We start from the raw sequence: 18,876 nt of genomic DNA, 5'->3' as shown, positions 1-18,876 counted from the left end.
ATTACTAGAGGTAAAAATAATAATCAAAAGGTGAACATTTATTAATAAGCAATTTAATAAATGTTTATTGTTTAATTATTATTCATTAAACTTATTAATAAATGTTCATTTATTCAACAATAATAGATGTTAATTTCCAACATACTTTGGGTTCATTTTAAGCAAGAAATACAGTCATTTTTAAACAGTTAGTTGAGTTAAATAAAACTACCCAGCAGGTTGGGCAAACATTTAACCCAATTGCTGGGTTAAAACAACCAAATCGCTGGGTTTGTCCATTTTCAACCCAACTTGGGTTGTTTTTAACCCAGTATTTTTTAGAGTGTAGGATGTTTTAGACACATCAAGAGTCGCTCTGATTCTTTTTAAACCGGTGAACAATGCTTTCATGAAATTGTAGTGTTTTCTGTATTAAGAAAGTTTAGTGTGAAACTGTATATTGTCAAATTTGACTTCACTATCCATTTACATTCCAACACTCATTGTTTAGGCAATATCACAAGAGCAAGAGCTGTGATTTGCGAGTGATGTTGTTTTTATAACAGTTAAAGGGTTAGTTCACCCAAAAGTGAAAATAATGTCATTAATTACTCACCCTCATGCCGTTCCACACCCGTACGACCTTCGTTAATCTTCGGAACAAAAATTAAGATATTTTTTGTTGAAATCCGATGGCTCAGTGAGGCCTCCATAGCCAGCAATCGTGTGTCAAACAACAAAACTGCTGAAATCATGTGACTTTGGCGCTCCGAATAGATGATTCGACACGCTGATTTATAAAGCTCCGAAGCTTCCTGAAGCAGTGTTTGGAAATCGGCCATCACTATATAAGTCGTTTTATTTTTTGGCGCACCAAAAATATTCTCGTTGCTTTATAATATTAATATTGAACCACTGTACTCACATGAACTGATTTAAATATGTTTTTAGTGCTCCCTATCTAGGCCTCACGGAGCCATTGGATTTCATCAAAAACTTCTTGATTTGCATTCCGAAGATTAACGAAGATCTTACGGTGTGGAACGGCATGAGGGTGAATCATAAATGACAGAATTTACATTTTTGGCTGAACTAACCCTTTCAATGTTTGTGTGAATCGGAAGTGTGCGAATGACTTCAGTATTGTGATGTATTTCAGAGTAAAATGGAATATTGAATGAGAAGAGATAGAGGGCGGGGCTTGAATTTTAGCGCACCCATTCGCCATCTCTAGCTTGCAGCAGACTGATGGTTGAAGGGCAGTGGAACAAGGAACGCCATTCCAGGGGGGCAGCAAATTTTCAGATTCTGACTAAAGATTAGGAATTTGTCTGAAGAGGGTCTTGAAAATGGCAGAAACAAAACTAATAAAGTCCAAACTTTTTTCTTCTAGAGTGACTGTTGCACCTTTTCTTCAATTGAGGGTGTACTCACACTGTACGCTCTGAACCGTGCCTGAGCATGTTTGACCCCCAAAGCCCGGTTCGTCTGACAAGTGTGATCGCTCCGTTCCGCGCCCGGGCGTGGTTCGTTTAGCCGGCCCTGGCCCGCTTGGAAGAGGTTGAGTTGGGCTCGAGCGCGGTTCACGTGCAGTGTGAGTGCTAACAGTGCCAGAGCACGGAACAGCTACTACTTTTGTGTGCAGTACTGTCATCATTTCGACGGCAAACATCTTTATTACTACTTTGATAGTACACTTATCAATTTGTGAAATTAATTTGAGTGTATTTGGGTTTATAACAGGTCTGCCTCTAACCTTATTGATGAACAGGAATTGTAGTTTGCGAGTAAAGCTGCAAATTCCTCCATTATAAGCTGCCTTTGTAGTAATCCTCTGATACGTGTAAGTGAAAATCGTTGCGCGGCATAAATGATAAATATATTAGTGCGAAAGTGCATTTCTTCCTGTTTTCTTCCATTCAAAAAGTTGCATGGTACATGACGTACGCGTGCTCCAGCACGGAACATTAAGTGCAGTGTGAGTGCAGGCCAACGGGGGAGTGGGGATAATCGCACTCAGGCTCGGTTCAAGGCAACAGTGCCTAGTGCGAGTACACCCTGAGATGAACTTTTGATTTCTGGTTGCACCTCCTCTTCAGTTTGGTCTTTTAACATAAAGACAAATTAAATTATCATTTTTTCTCTAAATTAATTTTGACTAGTAATGTCTGCTAACAAAGTAAATGGGGTCAATTTGGATTTCATGCAGACTTTAATTAAACGAGTAACTGATTAACTTGCATATTAGACAAAGTATTGCCAGATACTTTGCATATTTTTTCCTCCGCCAATGAAAAATATTTCCAAACAAAGCAGAATCAAATGCATCCCTGTACAACACAATGAGTTTCGTTCCTGAACAAATCAGTGTTGTTCAACAATTTGGTTAAATTAATGATTCAATGACTCATTTGTGAGGACATCGCCACCTACTTTCATAACAGTGTAAGTAACCTCTCACTGAAAAATAAAAGCCTGAGAGTCTGTCTAAAATGTGCAACAAACAGTGAAAAGTGCTGTTTTGACCTGCATCTGAAACTGTACTTGCATGATATATAGAATGTAAAAAACACTGAGTAGTATGGCTGAATTCATTAGAATTTGTAAGAGTATGTGAAAGATACTTGGATGGTTACTACTTCTGCCGAGACTGGAAAGCTGCTGGACCAATCAAATTCAAGGGCAGTAATGTACATAAAATATACAGGTGCTGGTCATGTAATTAGAATATCGTGAAAAAGTTAGTTTTTTTTTTATTGTAAATTATTTTTACATAATATTTTTACATATACTAGATTCCCTACATGTAAAGTAAAACATTTAAAAAAAAAATTTTTTTTAAATTTGATGATTAGAGCGTACAGCTAATGAAAGTCCAAAATCTCAAAATATTAGAATATTTACATTTGAGTTTCGTTAAATGACCATCCCTACAGTATAAATTCCAGGTATCTCTTGTTCTTTGAAACCACACTAATGAGGAAGACTGCTGACTTGGCAATGGTCCAGGAGACAATCATTGACACCCTCCACAAAGAGAGTAAGTCACAGATGGTCATTACTGAATGTGGTGGCTGTTTACAGAGTGATGTATCAAAGCATATTAAATGCAAAGTTGACTAGAAGGAAGAAATTGGGTAGGCAAAGGTGCACAAACAACAGGGATGACCACAAGCTTGAGAATACTGTCAAGTAAAGCCGATTCAGACACTTGGGAGAGCTTCACAATGAGTCAAATGAAGCCGGAGTCAGCGCATCAAGAGTCACCACACAGACATCTTCAGGAAAAGGACTACCAAGCCACTTCTGAAACAGAAACAACGTCAGAAGCATCTTACTTGAGCTAAGGAGAAAAAGAACTGGACAGTGAACAGTGGTCGAAAGTCCTCTTTTCAGATAAAAGTAAATTTTGCATTTCATGTTGAAATCATGGTCCCAGAGTCTGAAGGAAGACTGGAGAGGCACAGAATCAAGCTGCTTGAAGTCTAGTGGGAAGTTTCTGAAGTTAGTAAAGATTTGGGGGGCCGTGACATCTGCTGGTGTTGGTCCATTGTGTTTTATCAAGTGCAAAGTCAATGCAGCCATCTTCCAGGAGATTTTGGAGCATTTTATGCTTCCATCTGCTGACAAGCTTTATGGAGATGCTGATTTCCTTTTCCAGCAGGACTTTAGCACCTGCCCACAGTGCAAAAACCACTTCCAAGTGGTTTGCTGACCATGATATTACTGTGCTTTATTGGCCAGCCAACATGCCTGACCCCTGAATCTATGGGATATTTTCAAGAGAAAGATGAGAAACAGTCGATCCAACAATATACAGATGATCTGAAGGCTCAATAGTGCCTCAGCAGTGCCACAGGCTGATCACTTCCATGCCACACTTCACTGATGCTGTAATTTGTGCTAGGAGCAAGTCATTTGCTGTAATATGTGCTGCCGACCAAGTATTGAGTGCACAAATGAACATACTTTAAAGAACTTGAACTTTTCTGTTTTGAAAATCCATTTTTTGATTGATCTTAGGAAATATTCTAATATTTTGAGATACTGGATTTTGGACTTTCATGAGCTGTACGCTCTAATCATCAAAATTAAAAAAAAAATTAAAAAATTGAAATGTTTTACTTTACATGTAGGGAATCTAGAATATATGAAAGTTTCATTTTTAAAAATAATTTACAATAAAAAAAAACGATATTGTAATTATATGACCAGCACCTATAAATAAAAATAACATTTACAAATATAAAACTGAAGTTTCATTGTTTATGGTCCATGAACTTCAGTTGTTTCATACTACACTAGTGATGTTTTGTTTTCCCCTTTACCTCCCTACATTTTTTTTTCATTTTCATTGAAACACTATTTAGCATGTTTAATAAGCTGTTTTCTTTGTGGACATATTGGCTGATTTTACAATTTGTGGAGACATTTGCTTCCCATGATGTAGGCAAATCCAGACCAACTTACACACACACACACACACACACACACACACACACACACACACACACACACACAGACTATACTACATGAATACACACGACTTAACTATACTTTACAACAAAGGGTTTTTTATATGACACCGAACCTAATGTTGCACATAACTTTTCCTCAACGTTCATCCATGCGAAAGTAAACCACTCCCTTTTGTCCTAATAGAATATAATCCTTTTCACCCATGGGTTGCGTTGTCCCCCCCTCCTTCTAAATCGGGTGATGATTTTATCCACCATGCTGCGATGTTTTGTCTAGCTCTGCGAGGTGGGGGAGGACGAGTTATATTTATGATAATGATAGTTTGTCAGTTCTAAATCAGGACACTAAAATTGATTTAAGCAAAGCCTTAAATGTTCACAGGCTTTTAAGCTCTTTTGCTCCACAAAAATCATCCTCACTCATTTTTGTACCTAAAACAATGTGTTTTATGTTTTGTTACAATAGCATTTACACTCTTAAGAATAAAACATATTGTACCTTGTGTATTTTACCGTAGCCTTCCGCTCACCTCGAAGTATAATTATCACTCATTTTGAAACATTTTCCAAGGTGTACGCAACACTAAATCCCAGTGATCTGAAACCGTTCATCACTCCATACATAGAAATGTCTCTCCAATCCATTATTTACTGTTTTCAGCTTCCTCACAATGAGAATGTTGTGGATATTCTGCCTGCTCAATCGTGACTAATAGGCCTCTGTTGCCATGACCCTCATCTAAAAAAGTTTTGGTTTTCTGGGACATCTATGTTCAGAGTTTAGGGATGTATCACCAATGCCTTCAGGATCAGGTCTTGTTCCATACTTTTGTCATTGTGGGGTTTTTCAGTCCAATATCATGTCTAAAACCTTAGCTGAGCACTATTCACCTTAAAGCAAATTTAGCCAGCATTGGCATTATTAAATACTAAACGGGGGAAAAAAGTCAAATCTATCATCTCTGCTCCCTCACCTGGCCCTTCACGCACCTGCTTTTTTGTCATGTGACCCTATGACCTGATTCTCTCCACTATTTAGTTCTCTTGTCTTTTGCTCTCTGTTCTCTCCTCTCCTAACAGATTTCCCTCCCTCTCGCTCTCTCCATCCAAGGCTTTATCCTTTCAGCCCTGATCTCACTTCATCCCCTCCAATCCTCATCTAGCCATCACAAAAGCATCATAGAGTTTACAGAGATAGAGAGAGAGGGGGATCAGAAGGTGCGTAAAGCAGAAAACCTGAATGAACAGTGTCCCGAGAAAAGACAAGTGGATAGAGAATTGGAAAGGAATAAGAAATACAAATAGAGCGGAGAAACATCCAAGAGGAACAGGTAAGTGATGGAGGCTTTTTTTACTTATTAATTTCTATATTTTGGGTTTGTTTGCTACTGTATTAACTTATGAATATGGCAAAGTTAAGATTTGATAATGAATTCCACTCGGAAATGTCCATTTTAAGTCAGAACCAAACCATAACATAAGTGTCAATCAGTTTTATGCTTTAAATCCATAAAAATATTGAGTTTTTGGCAACAGTTCTGTCTTTTTCTTTTTTTTTTCACTTTTAGGTAGTATAAATGTTTTTTTAAGATATCAAAAGAGACAAGCTATTGAATAAAAATGATGTTGGTACAAAATTGTACTGAATAATTTCTCTAATTTGTTTAATCATTTCCAATGACCTAATAGTTAATCACAGTACAATGAATGTAGATTATCAGCTAGACATTATAAATCATTTTTAGGTTATGTATGAATAGTTATAGGAATTTTTTAACCATAAAAAGTTTTGAGATTACTGAATAATATAAAAGACTGTCCTTTAACATAATTTGCTGAAAACTCAAATTCAAATGATAGCTAGGCCACACTTTCACACCCATTCCTAGCTTTCTCTTCTCTCCGTTTCTATCCATCTATGCCCCTCCCCATCTTTGCTGTAGCTCTTATCCAGATGCAAAGAGCAGTCAATAATCGGATGAGAGCAGATTTGATTCAAAAGGCCTCCCTTAAAATCTCAGCAGTGTGGATTTAAACTCACTCTCCCCTGCCTCTCTCTCTCTCATTATCTCTTTCTGGTTATGGCATTTGGTGCTCACAGTCTTGTTGGTAATACCATTATCTTTTTAATTTATACTGATGTCAAAAAATCCAGGTATGGTGTTCACCTTGAGTTCCAGAACAGGGACTATTTATTGATGTCCTTAACAGGACAGCTCCCTCCCACCGGCCCACCTCTCTCCCATCCACACCCTTTATTCTCTCGCTTTCTCCTCAAACAAATTTTAGGCAAAATTCATTTGGTCATGAGAGCTCGGGAGATACACAAAGATTCAAAAAATAATTCAACAAAAGGAAATAGCTTACATTAATCTTCATCTGTAAGGTAAGACATGATATTTAAACTTAGAGGTATGCTTTATGACTCACAAAAAAACATTTTCATTAAGACGACTGACGGCACACTAATTATAAAAGCAAACTGGAGTTAGCCATCCAAAATGAAGGGCAAAATTATTATAGATGACAATACTGAGAGAGTTTAACATCATCAATAATATATAACATGGATCTCAGTAATGCTTTCTGCAAAAAAAATCTATGTATTGTTTCTGAGGGCTCAAGAATATTACAAATTAAAGCAGTTGTAATGTGCTCATAGAGTCACACTTATCATCCCTTTTATTTCACAGGAGCAGTTGGACGTACCCAAAAACGAGTGTGCTGTAGATGTATATAATGTATTTATGAACTAAACTATCTATATGTGTAATATCTTTCTATATGAGAGCAGGTGTGTGGATATTAGATAAAGCAGTTTCTTGTACGTCAGTGTGCTTGACTCTGACTCATTGCGCCCTTGCATGTTTGTGGTGGTGGCACAAGTGAAATTTTGCATGCATCCTTATTTGTGAGGATTTGCAAACCAGGTCGAAGGGAGTTTGAATTGCAAATAGCTGTTGAAGGGGCGACTGCAGATATATTACAGTGAAAGCAACAACAACAAGCCTTTCCCACAAGCAGTAAAATAAATTGCACTGTCATGATTAATGAAACAATTAAATGTATATTCACATTTAGGAGTTTTCCCCAGCATTCTCTTGGCTCTACTGAGCTCACTTCCTGTCTGTATCTGTGTGTGACCGTGCCTGACAACCATTGCCATGGGTGAAATGGAGCAACTGCGAAAGGAGGCGGAGAGCCTGAAGGATGAAATCACCGTTAGTGTCGATAGTTTTTTCCCCCTAACATCGCAAACATTTACGTAACTTTACAGAATATTACAGATTCTCAGTTATGATCAGCTGTAATATCTGTTTTCTATAGGCGGCTCGTAAAGCAGTGCAGGACCTCACGCTGCAGGATCATGTGGCGGGGACAGCTGTTGTGGGACGTGTCCAGCTAAAGACCAGGAAGACACTGAGAGGACATCTGGCCAAAATCTATGCCATGCACTGGGGGACAGACTCAAAGTAAACACAATAAGGCTTCCATCTAGACTATATGCAAATAAAAGCAACACATGCTGTACCACATGTACTAGTCTACAAGCACAGCCATATACACACATTTACATGATACTGATATGTCATTTTTAATAGACTTATGCTTTATTTAGGCAAAGACTGGTAATTGGTAATACTTTACAATAAGGTTTCATTAAGTAACCACTTTAGTTCACATGAACTAACAATAAACAATACTTCGACAGCATTTATTAAACTTAGTTAATGTTATATATATATAAACTAAAATAACGCTGTTGTGTTCCCCTTACATATTTATTTTCTAACTGATATTTATTTTTGTCTCTCTCAGGCTGTGTGTTAGTGCGTCTCAAGATGGTAAACTGATTGTATGGGACAGCTACTCCACCAATAAGGTACTGAAAGTGTTGTTTTTAGTGTTAAACTTTCCTCAGTCTGATATTAGTCCTTAACTACAAAAAGGCTAAAAATCATTGAGCCTATCATTAGTAATTGTTATAGACGTAATAAATTACAAAATCTGTTGCTTTGACTTGGAGCTGCTGTCACGCACATTTAAATGCAAATCATTTCTGGTGAAGGCTATTAAGTAAATCAGTTTCTGCCAATGGTCACATTTGTGTGCAAGAGGGAGGAGACATATTTAAATGACATGAAGCACGAAAGCAGGGCTGAGACACTTTCAGTTCTTTTTGAAAACATGGAAGCTGCTTTATGCAACATATTTAAATTAGGTCATTTTGATTTTATTTAGTGCTACTGCAACTTTATATCTCACAAATGACTCTATTTGTCATAAATGCACCTTTATATATTTCAGTTGTGCATTTAAATCTCACAGTTGATAAAGGCACATATATATATATAATTATGCAATTATGAGCAGGCAATCATCCCAATTGTGAGAAGTCTCGAATAAGAGAAAGTTGCCATTGTGAAATACTAGACCTAATTCATGAAACATGAGCAGAATTCCTTTTAGTGTAAATCATTCACAAAACCATTCTGATAAAAAATTTCAAAATGTTCATTTTCAAAGTGTTCTTTTAGGCTAATTGATGACACTAAATTTTAACAACACTATTTTTACTCTAATAATATATAACAAAATTAATTAGTAAATTTAAATTCTGTCATTATTGACTCACCTTTAAGTCGTTCCAAACCTTTATGACTTTCTTTGTACTGTGGAATATAAAAGAAGATAGTTTGAAGACTGTAGGTAACCAAGCAGTTTCGCTTCCCATTGACTTCCATTATATGAACAAAAAAATACAATGGAAGTCAATGTAAATGATGGCAGAAATGTCGTTTTTGGGCAAACTAGCCCTTTAACCAATTAGTTTGTTTGTTTATATAATTTTTAACGCCATGTTAGCATCAGGGCTTAACCAATGTGAAAATAAATTTCATTGATGAACAAATATGATTGAAAAATTACTCTGAAATTTACTCTACTTTTTCATGAATGAGTCCCAGTGTATATTAACATTGTCAATAAACCTTAATCTGTAGAATATTAGCAAACTCTTGTCTCTGATTGTGGTCTAGGTGCATGCAATCCCCCTGAAGTCCTCATGGGTGATGACCTGTTCGTACGCACCTTCAGGAAACATGGTGGCATGTGGAGGACTTGACAACATGTGCTCCATCTATAACCTGAAGGGCAAAGATGGTAACGTGAAGGTGATGCGTGAGCTCGCAGCACACACAGGTGAGAATAAATACTTCTCATGCAAACCGATAGAAAGAGCCATATCTAGCCCATGATATATTTTACATCAGCTAGCTGCCTCTCTGACTTATCTGTTTTTAATGTATATTATTTGAATCTCTGTCTTGTGTTTTGTGTTGATCAGGTTACCTTTCCTGCTGCCGCTTCCTGAGCGACAGTGAGATTATCACCAGCTCTGGAGACTGTACCTGGTACATTCACTTTAGATTTTTAAAAGCTAACTAAAAGAGAAAAGAACATTTTTACGCAAATGATGTATTCAGATCAGCACATTTTACCTCCTTAAATAACTTGACCTCTGACCTTTTCTAGTCTTCTGTGGGACATTGAGACAGGAACAGAGAAGACCGTCTTTGCTGGCCATCTGGGAGACTGTATGTCTCTGGCTGTGTCCCCTGACTTCAACACTTTCATCTCAGGAGCTTGTGACTTCACAGCCAAACTGTGGGACATCCGTGAGGGCCAGTGCAGACAGACCTTTGGAGGCCATGAGAGTGACATCAATGCCATTGGGGTAAGACCTTTTTGATTCCAAGTCAACAACTATATATAAGCCTCCAGTTTGTAATTTAGACAAGTTGTTTTCTAACAGTTTCAACTGCTAAAATAGTTTGGTATCTAGACAAATATATAAAAATGCCCATGAATCAGTTTTATTTAGTATTATTGGTAACACTTTACAATAAGGTCTTATTTGTTAACTTTAGTTAATGCATTAACACAAACTAACAATGAGCAGTGTATTTGTACAGCATTAATTAACCTTTGTTAATGTTAGTTACTAACAATGTTCTTGATCGTGTTAGTTCACAGTGTATTAACATCTTTTGATCTTAAATGTATTAGTAAATGTTGAGAATAACATTAACTAAGATTAATAAATGCTGTAGAAGTATTGTTCATTGTTAGTTCATGTTAACTAATGTAGTTAACTAATGAAACCTTATTGTAAAGTGTTATTATATAGTATTATAGTATTTATTAAAATATTGAATTAGCTTTTATTTTTCGATTTTTTTATTTTCATTTTAGTTTGTTTTAGTAATTTTGTTATATGCTTTTGTCATTTTTTTATTAAGCTTTTTTTTTTGTTAAATTCTTAAAATGTAACTTTAAAAAGTTTTTTTTATCTAATATTTAAATATATATATTTTATTTTAGTTCAGTTTTAACAAAACTGTTTTATTTTAGTTCAGTTAACAAAAACATTTTTAATAAGTTTTACAATTTTAATAATTTACATGTTTTTTCCAGTTCTAAAAATCACACATTTAAAATTTGACTACCTCATATATACAGGTTTTCAAAGACTGCGGGAGTCCTGGTTCCCCAAAGATTGTTGTTGAGGGGGTGAATTAAAATAAGAAATATCTTGGGTTTTTTTAGCTGTATTTTAATGCTTATTTTGTCGAATTTTAAAATATTTTAAGTTATCTTGAGGCCCCCTGGTTGACAACGATTGCCCTAAAACCAATGTATTTAACTTTGACATGAAGATAATCCCACACCGTTGGTACTATGAACATGAATGATTCATTAAACGGTGCAGTTTGTTGGAGATATGCTTTTGCTTCATTAACACAATGAGCAAAAATCCCATAGATTTACATTGAGGAGGGGGCTCAAGTCATCTTTTGGGACCATAAATATTCTAAAGCAGGGGTGCCCAATCCTGGAGATCTGCAGAGTTCAGATCCAACCGTGATCCAACACACCTGTCTGTAATTATCAAGTGCTCCAGAAGAACTTAATTAGCTGCTTTCATTTTCAACATTTTGCATTTTCAGTCCCCCAAAATGCAGCTGTCATGTAAATGAACTGCCAAAAAGCATACAAAGTTTTCCATTTTTAACAGGGTTGGAGCAAATCTTTCCAAAGGGGAAATTTGAACTGCGTTGCATAGATAAGATATCTCCGGAAGGGGTATTAGGGCTGTGTGTGGTGCAGTTTGAGGTGTCTTGGCAAAAGGGGAGATTGAAACTTTGTTTATCAGTTTGAAGGGCCTTAACAGGTAGCAGTCCTGTCGTGTGAGGAAGATCCATTCTGATCCACTCTGATGGATAGATCCGTTTAGATCCACTCTGACGGACAACAACAACAAAAACAACTCCCTAAGACTATCTAGCTCATCCATCCAGATAGCAAAATTCTCTGTTTTTACTGTTATTTCTATTCCTTATGTTCTATTTTTATTATTCCTCTTTATGTAAAGCACTTTGAATTACCATTGTGTATGAAATGTGCTATACAAATAAAATTGCCTTTCCTTTCCTTCATTTTTCATCTACTATATCGAAGGGAAGAATGTGATTTCAGATGCACCCATCGGGTTGGGCTCTTTTAACCTGGATCAGAAATCAATCACCCAGAACAACGAAGAAACCACCTAGCAACACACTAACAACCTCTCAAAACTCCTTACAGCAACCCCATAGCACATCCTAGCATAGTGGCAGCAAGTTTTGCAATATATTATAATAAATATATTAATTTTTCTTTTCAGTTTTTCCCCAATGGCAATGCAGTGATCACAGGTTCAGACGACGCTTCCTGCAAGCTGTACGACCTGCGTTCAGACCAGGAGCTCATCACGTACCAGGACTCCAGCATCATGTGCGGAGTGACTTCCATCGCTCCCTCTCTCTCTGGAAGACTCATCCTCGCTGGGTACGACGACTTCAACTGCAACATCTGGGACTCGCTCAAGGCGGAGAGAGTGGGTGAGTCACTGGAACGAGATACAATGATGGATGTGAACTTCAGAAGAATGGTAAAAAACATCAGATGCTAAAATATCTGTAATAAAACAGTGTTTGTCTTTTACAGGAGTGTTGTCTGGTCATGACAACAGAGTGAGCTGTATCGGCGTGACACCTGATGGGATGGCCTGCTGCACAGGATCATGGGATAGCTTTCTGAAGATCTGGAACTAAAACGCTGTCTCAAAGAGAGGCAAAATCAGAATATGTCAAAGACAGGGTAAAATGTAAAGGGGACAATTGGAACAGAACTATGGGATATAGTTGTATAAGTAGGAAGGGAAAGAGATATGTTTGTTGTGCCGTCACAACAAGAAAGATTGTGAATAAGAAAACCTCATTTAGAGATGGGCTTGATCTGTAGAATAGTCTTGTCAAAGAAACCATGCAATAACAGAAAACTTGTTTTTTTCAGGGACTGCTAACTGCAAAAGTGGGCATTTACCAAGCCATGACCTATTTGGTGATTTGTGAGGTAATTTTTGGATAGGGTCATTAACACAAGGGTGTGTTACAGCATATTATCACTATAGCATATGAAATAAGTCTTTCAACATTAGTTGAATCACACTTACTGATATCTAAATGCATCCTGTGCTATCAAACCTATATGACAAGAGGTTGCCAAAATAGTTGTGCAAGATTGAGTATAAAATTTCAGTCTACACAGAATGACATTTTCACTTTTATAAAATGTGGTTTACAAACTATAGATTAAATGAGTTTTAGTGAGATTGAACTTCTTTTGTTAAGTTTAGTGTTAGATTTTTTTTTTGATAGTGTACTGATAGTGTCATGTTTTTTTCCCTGCTTATTCAGGCCAATAAAATAAATACTGACAAACTCGACTGATTTTTTCCTATAAAATTTTATTCTCTCATATCTGATGGGAAAATACTTTTAAATGATCAAAAGTGACGGTAAACATTTAAAATAAATGCTGTTATTTTGAACTTTCTATTCATCAAATAATTTGTTTCCACAAAAATATTAAAGGATTAGTTCACTTTCAAATAAGATTTTCCTGATAATTTACTCACCCCCATGTCAACCAAGATGTCCATGTCTTTCTTTCTTCAATCGATGCCTTCCCTATTCTACTTACGGAATGAACGCAGTGCCAGTTTCATTTTTTCCATAAGTAGAATAGGGAAGGCGTAAGACATACAGCGTAAGCTTTTAGAATACGAAAGTGCGTTTTTTGCTGGAACCACTTGGAAGGTGATCATTTACTTATATAAAGCATATATATTTACAGTTTTTTCAAAAATGACCGATTGTTTCGCTAGATAAGACCCTTATTCCTCGTCTGGTATCGTTTAAAGCTGCACTGAAACTGTAATTTTGACCTTCAACCGTTTGGAGTCCATTCAAGTCCACTATAAGGAGAATAATCCTGCAGTGTTTTCATCAAAAAACTTCATTTCTTTTCAACTGAAGAAAGAAGGACATAGACATCATGGATGACATAGGGATGAGTGAATTATCAGGAAAAATTGTATTTGAAAGTGAACTAATCCTTTAAACAGCAAAACTGCTCAGCACTAATAATAAAGTTTCTTGAACAATATTAGAATGATTTCTGAAGGATCATGTGACACTGAAGACTGGAGTAATGCTGTTGAAAGTTCAGCTTTGCCATCACAGGAATGAATTTGAATTTTAAAATCACTTTAAATTGTAATATTTCACAGTATTATTGTTTTTACTGTAAATGCAGTTGTAGTGAGCCTAAGATTTTTCAAAAACAAATTCTTACCGAGCCCAAACTGTTGAACGTTAGAACACTGATCCTGGATAAATATCTGATAACTGCTTTGATATTACAAAATAGTTGATGAATCACTAACACCACTTTTAAAATGGAGGTGCAAATCAGACCTGACAAAATTGTGCTGAAGAACTGTTATTTTTCAATAATTGTAGGGCTGCAGTAGTGGTATATTGCAGCATTATCACTTGCTTTGTGAACAGTCTGTAGCAATAACAGATTTAAATCTGTTCAAGCATATGTTTTTGGAAATAAGAGTTTTATCCAATGTCCTCAAACCAGCTCAAAAAAGAAGAAACAAAATTAAAATCAAAATGTTAAATTTTATTTACATTAAAAAACAAAACAAAAAAACAACAACAGTATGTACAAACACACATAGAAACAGTAGAAGAATAGGAAAAAAATAATGATCATGTAGTTTAAGGCTTAAAACTGTAGTATATACATAGTGTTGGCTGGATTTATCCTTGTGTGCGCAGTTTGTCTCACTCATTTTCCTTGTTGAGTGACAGAATCAGAGCTCTCCTGTCCATCTGGCTGTATCTCTGTTTTTCAGGGGTGGACACTTTCAGCTTCATCTGAAGAGACACATGAAGATCCATTTACAAGAGACGAAAGTGATTACATAACATGGACGCCTACAGTAAAAATGAACACTGAGGATCAAGTACACAGGGTTCCTACACATTTTCCACTTCAAAATTCCATACCTTTCCAGACTCAAATTTCCAAACCTCTCTGTAGTTTTAGACCATATTTAACAAACCGTTCATACAGCATTATATTTGGTATAGTACAGTTATCTGTAAATTTATTTTCTCTGGTTTTCTCAAGGTACTTGCATATTTACCTCAACAAATCACTAAACATTGCCATGAAAACGCTCTCCTTGCATGATACATTTATTTTTTAGAAATTCTTCATTTTATATTTTAGAAAACTGAATGGGTGCAATAGTCTGGAAACACCCCCCCCATACTCCGTTTTTGTTTTTCCACACTTATCCAGACCTGGAAATTATTCAAATCAAATTCCTTACTTTTCTAAACTGTGTAGGAACCCCGAGTATAAGTAATAACTAAGAAAGGTGCGATTACCTGTGAGTTGCGGTCTCTGGGTGAATTAGCCTCTCTCAGGATCTGTAGAGGTGATCTGCCCTCCCCAATCAGAACTTTTTCTGTAATATTAAACAAGCAAATACCTCAATTTGATACTTTTATAACCACAGAAAAAAAATGTGCATATAAAATACAAAAAAAGAAGAAAACTTAAAGATACAGATTTATCATTTTATTAGTCTTCTATCCACCGTACATTCAACTTAAGAGCCAATTGTAATTTGAATGTGCGAGGCTTGAAATGTCATCAGTCATTTATTCAGTGTCATTCAGTTATTTTATCGGTACAAAATCAGTTTGTTATGCTGCTTGATATTGCAAACTGGTATGTGTTATAATATTACTTTATCAATCATAAACATACTGGTTTGTAGCGCAAATAGTTTTAACTTTAACTGCACTGTTATTCTTCGTTATTTATCTATAACAGCTAATGAATTGGAATTCTTGCACACTCAAAGAATGTCTGTATTGAAAAATTAAGTGGATGAAAAAGTATCTGTCACCAGCATCAGAAACCAGCAGAATGATTAATGACACACAATAATGTGGCGAACAAACACACTTACCTCTCGGTCTTTGTTTTGCACGCACAACCATGTTGTTATTCTCATTTGTGACTGTGTTTTTGGTGGAGAGCGGTGAAGAGACAGAGGTTTTTCCACGTCCCTGTACCCCTCTTGCTCTGACACCAGCTGTCCCGAAGCCCACCCCCAACCACTGGGGCTTAAAAATGGCTTGACTGGGGCTGCGTGTGTCAAACTTCAGACAACGGATGCCAGTCTGGACTGTTTCGACCTGTGTACTGGATATGTTCGAGGCAACAGCCGGTTGAGGTGTGAGAGGTTTGCTCACCTCTGGCTGCTCATGGCTTGACTCTGGAAGAACAGATGTGACCTGTTGGGTGGACAAACAAACATTTAGTGTCTCACAGGGAACAGTATGGATTGTTTCTGGTGCCAAATCAGGCCAAAAGTTCAGATTCCCACCTGTCCTGAAGTTAAAACTTCAAAAACAATGTCTCATTCTAATATGCTGATTTGCTGCTTGAGAAACATTTCTTATCAATGTGAAACAGTTGTGCTGCTTAATATTTTTTTGCAAACCATGATTATTTTTTCAGGATTCTTTGAATAGAAAGTTCAGAAGAACAGCATTTATTTGAAGTAGATATCTTTTGTAACATAAGTGTCTACACCATCACTTTTGATCAATTTAACACATTCTTGCAAATATATAGGCCTATCCCAAACTTTTGAACAATCTTTCAAAAATCTCAAAAACAAACCTGTTCTTCAGACGTCTGGGATGGAGCCTCAGCTTCCTCCAGGGTCACGAGAGCTTCAGTATCAGGTGTGGATGTTTCAGACTCTGTGGACGGTTGGGCAACTGAAAAGAGTGCGTAGGAATGATCTTCATTCGCTTGCCTCTCAGCAGGAGGAAGAGGAGTCAGAGGACGTTCCTCCAGAGAAGAGGAATAAACACCTTCACGACACGCAAGAAGACTCAAACTAAGCTCTTTCCTTAATGTCGAAGCGCCAAGCAGCAGAGCCTCCTCTGCCTCTTCCAGAGAGGCTTCAGTATCTACCTCTACCTCCATCTGTGTGTCTCCAACCAACACAAACGGGCTGCTGCAAATGGAGCCGTAGCCCTCAGAAGGAGAGGATGGCGCAGGGGTGAACAAGGCATCCGTGTGTTCACGGACGGAGGCCGAGTTCTGAGCTTTTACCGCAGGGAGCAGGGGCTCTCTGGGGCCTGCGTCATTTTGCCGAGCCACACTGGGCAGGCTGGGGTGTTTGGTAAAGGAGACCGGGGGAAGAGAAGAAACAGAGTCGCCACCAGACTTAACATCATTGAGAAAGAACGTGCTCAACCGCCGGGCGAGAGATGTGACGCTCACTGTGAAGGAGACAAAAGGAGTTTGAGATTTAAGATCTATTTTATAAATGCTCGTTGTTGATCTTATTGTGAAATATTAATCCATACACGTTTCATTTTAAAATTTCTTTTGAAAAAATGTTGACTCATTTTTAAACAAAGCTTCCACCCCTTTCTTACAACCAACTACAAGCTCGCATTCATATCTGACTCCATCCAATCAACAACTGATGGATAGATCCAAATCCCCACCCTGCATTCTCTTTATTTATCATTTTTCCCCCTCTCGGATGGGTCATAAAGAAGAAAAGATCGGTCACCACTTCAATCGCAAATTTTGCTCATTCCTATAGAGTACAACAGGTTGTGGAATTAAAAATAATTTATTTTCTACATAGGGAAACTGATGCTTTACAAACCCTAAAAACAGATCTACTGTGAGATGAGGTTGTTGATCAACAGCCAACATTACTTAAAATTATTTTTTTCTTTAACAAAATCCTGGTGAGAAAATGTGATTCCACTCAAATGGTTGGTTTGGTTCATGGCTTGTAAGTCTTTATGGAAAAAATACTTCCGGAAGTGGGCAGGTACTGGGCTGAGCTAATGAATATTAATAAGGGCTGAGCTAATGAATATTAATTTGCTCTCAGCTTGAGCTCCTTTCACCATGTTTAAATATTTTGAATGAAGAAGTGCAGGTCATGGACAACACTTCACTTACCCTTTATTGGTGTTCGAGTAATGCCAGGGGTGGGTGAGCGGGGGTCAACAAATCCAGGCCCAACTGACTCCACCACAGGAAGAGGAGAGTAAGCCACACCCACCTACAGGAACATACCACAATCAATTCAACTATTTTGTTTATTGTTCACTTCTCATAAGGACGAGAAATGCCGAAATTCACCTCACAGTCCGGCTTATCGATAAGCAACTAAATCATTCAGCACTTAATTTAGCAAAACTGTGATAAAAGTAAGTGTTGTTAAACTGTGTACCTGTATAGGTGTGCGGTCGATAGCACAGGACGGTGAACGCGGGTCTGCAAGGCTCGCCACACGCGCGGCTTTCGGCCGCTGGCTCAGATCCACCTTTGGTGTTGATGCCACAGACAGCTTGCTTTCACTGGCACCCATTTTTACTCTGTATGCTACTCAAAAAACAGCATTGTTTATAAAAACATGCATGGTAAGAAGCAAAAAAAGCAGTAAAACTTTAAAACGCCGATTTTTGCACGCATTACAAAGCGTCAATAGCTAAAAAATACATTGATCAAGAAGCGCGTCGTGCCGTGCAGCGTTTTACCAAAACAAACAGTTATTGTTCAATAATCGAACTCACCTTAAAGCTCGTTTTCCACGCACAGTCCACTATATATTCCTTTTATCTTTCACGCCGGATCAGATTAAATGTTTCTCTGTCACGTTTTAAACATATACATGTATAAAGCAGATATCAACAAAGAAACGCTTCACTCGTCTTCTAATCCAAACTCCTTGTGACTCAAGCGAGAGCATTTAAATGGATCGTTCTGTGTTTGTGGCGATTTTTAAACGGACCAATAAGAGAACGCGAGTTCCTGCCTCTGCGCCTTCTGAATGGACGAGACGGTGAATACGTGTTTATTGGGCGTGTGTCAGCGATTTGAAATACAGCCGCGTGTTGAC

General features: G+C 37.3%; 2 protein-coding genes across 2 annotated transcripts; one reads left to right on the top strand and one right to left on the bottom strand.

Moving 5' to 3' along the window:
* Positions 1-7,621: 7,621 nt before the first annotated feature.
* gnb3a (guanine nucleotide binding protein (G protein), beta polypeptide 3a) lies at positions 7,622-12,613 on the top strand. Its single transcript, XM_067393382.1, has 8 exons — positions 7,622-7,678; positions 7,785-7,930; positions 8,277-8,340; positions 9,497-9,659; positions 9,805-9,871; positions 9,993-10,194; positions 12,184-12,400; positions 12,507-12,613. Exons 1-8 carry the CDS (start codon positions 7,622-7,624, stop codon positions 12,611-12,613), a joined length of 1,023 nt encoding a protein of 340 aa, XP_067249483.1.
* Positions 12,614-14,633: 2,020 nt separating this feature from the next.
* cdca3 (cell division cycle associated 3) lies at positions 14,634-18,697 on the bottom strand. Its single transcript, XM_067393381.1, has 7 exons — positions 18,551-18,697; positions 18,208-18,359; positions 17,934-18,036; positions 16,620-17,230; positions 15,901-16,228; positions 15,311-15,390; positions 14,634-14,791 (listed from the first exon to the last, which is right to left on the bottom strand). The coding sequence occupies exons 2-7, from the start codon at positions 18,343-18,345 to the stop codon at positions 14,699-14,701; spliced, it is 1,353 nt and encodes a 450-aa protein (XP_067249482.1). The 5' UTR covers positions 18,346-18,359; positions 18,551-18,697; the 3' UTR covers positions 14,634-14,698.
* Positions 18,698-18,876: the final 179 nt, after the last annotated feature.

This window comes from Chanodichthys erythropterus, chromosome 2 (assembly GCF_024489055.1).
Source record: "Chanodichthys erythropterus isolate Z2021 chromosome 2, ASM2448905v1, whole genome shotgun sequence".
Lineage (NCBI taxonomy): Eukaryota > Metazoa > Chordata > Actinopteri > Cypriniformes > Xenocyprididae > Chanodichthys > Chanodichthys erythropterus.
The sequence above is the reverse complement of the archived record's forward strand: the minus strand, read 5'-3'. Positions and strand labels throughout refer to the sequence as shown.

Excerpts from the sequence above, each read along its gene's own strand:
- gnb3a (XM_067393382.1), top strand. The coding sequence starts at position 7,622 with ATGGGTGAAATGGAGCAACTGCGAAAGGAGGCGGAGAGCCTGAAGGAT. Across the intron at positions 7,679-7,784 it reads GCCTGAAGGATGAAATCACC|GCGGCTCGTAAAGCAGTGCA; the intron begins GTTAGTGTCGAT and ends TGTTTTCTATAG. Across the intron at positions 9,872-9,992 it reads AGCTCTGGAGACTGTACCTG|TCTTCTGTGGGACATTGAGA; the intron begins GTACATTCACTT and ends GACCTTTTCTAG.
- cdca3 (XM_067393381.1), bottom strand. The coding sequence starts at position 18,345 with ATGGGTGCCAGTGAAAGCAAGCTGTCTGTGGCATCAACACCAAAGGTG. Across the intron at positions 18,037-18,207 it reads TCGACCGCACACCTATACAG|GTGGGTGTGGCTTACTCTCC; the intron begins GTACACAGTTTA and ends ATGTTCCTGTAG. Across the intron at positions 16,229-16,619 it reads CCCAGACGTCTGAAGAACAG|GTCACATCTGTTCTTCCAGA; the intron begins GTTTGTTTTTGA and ends TCCACCCAACAG.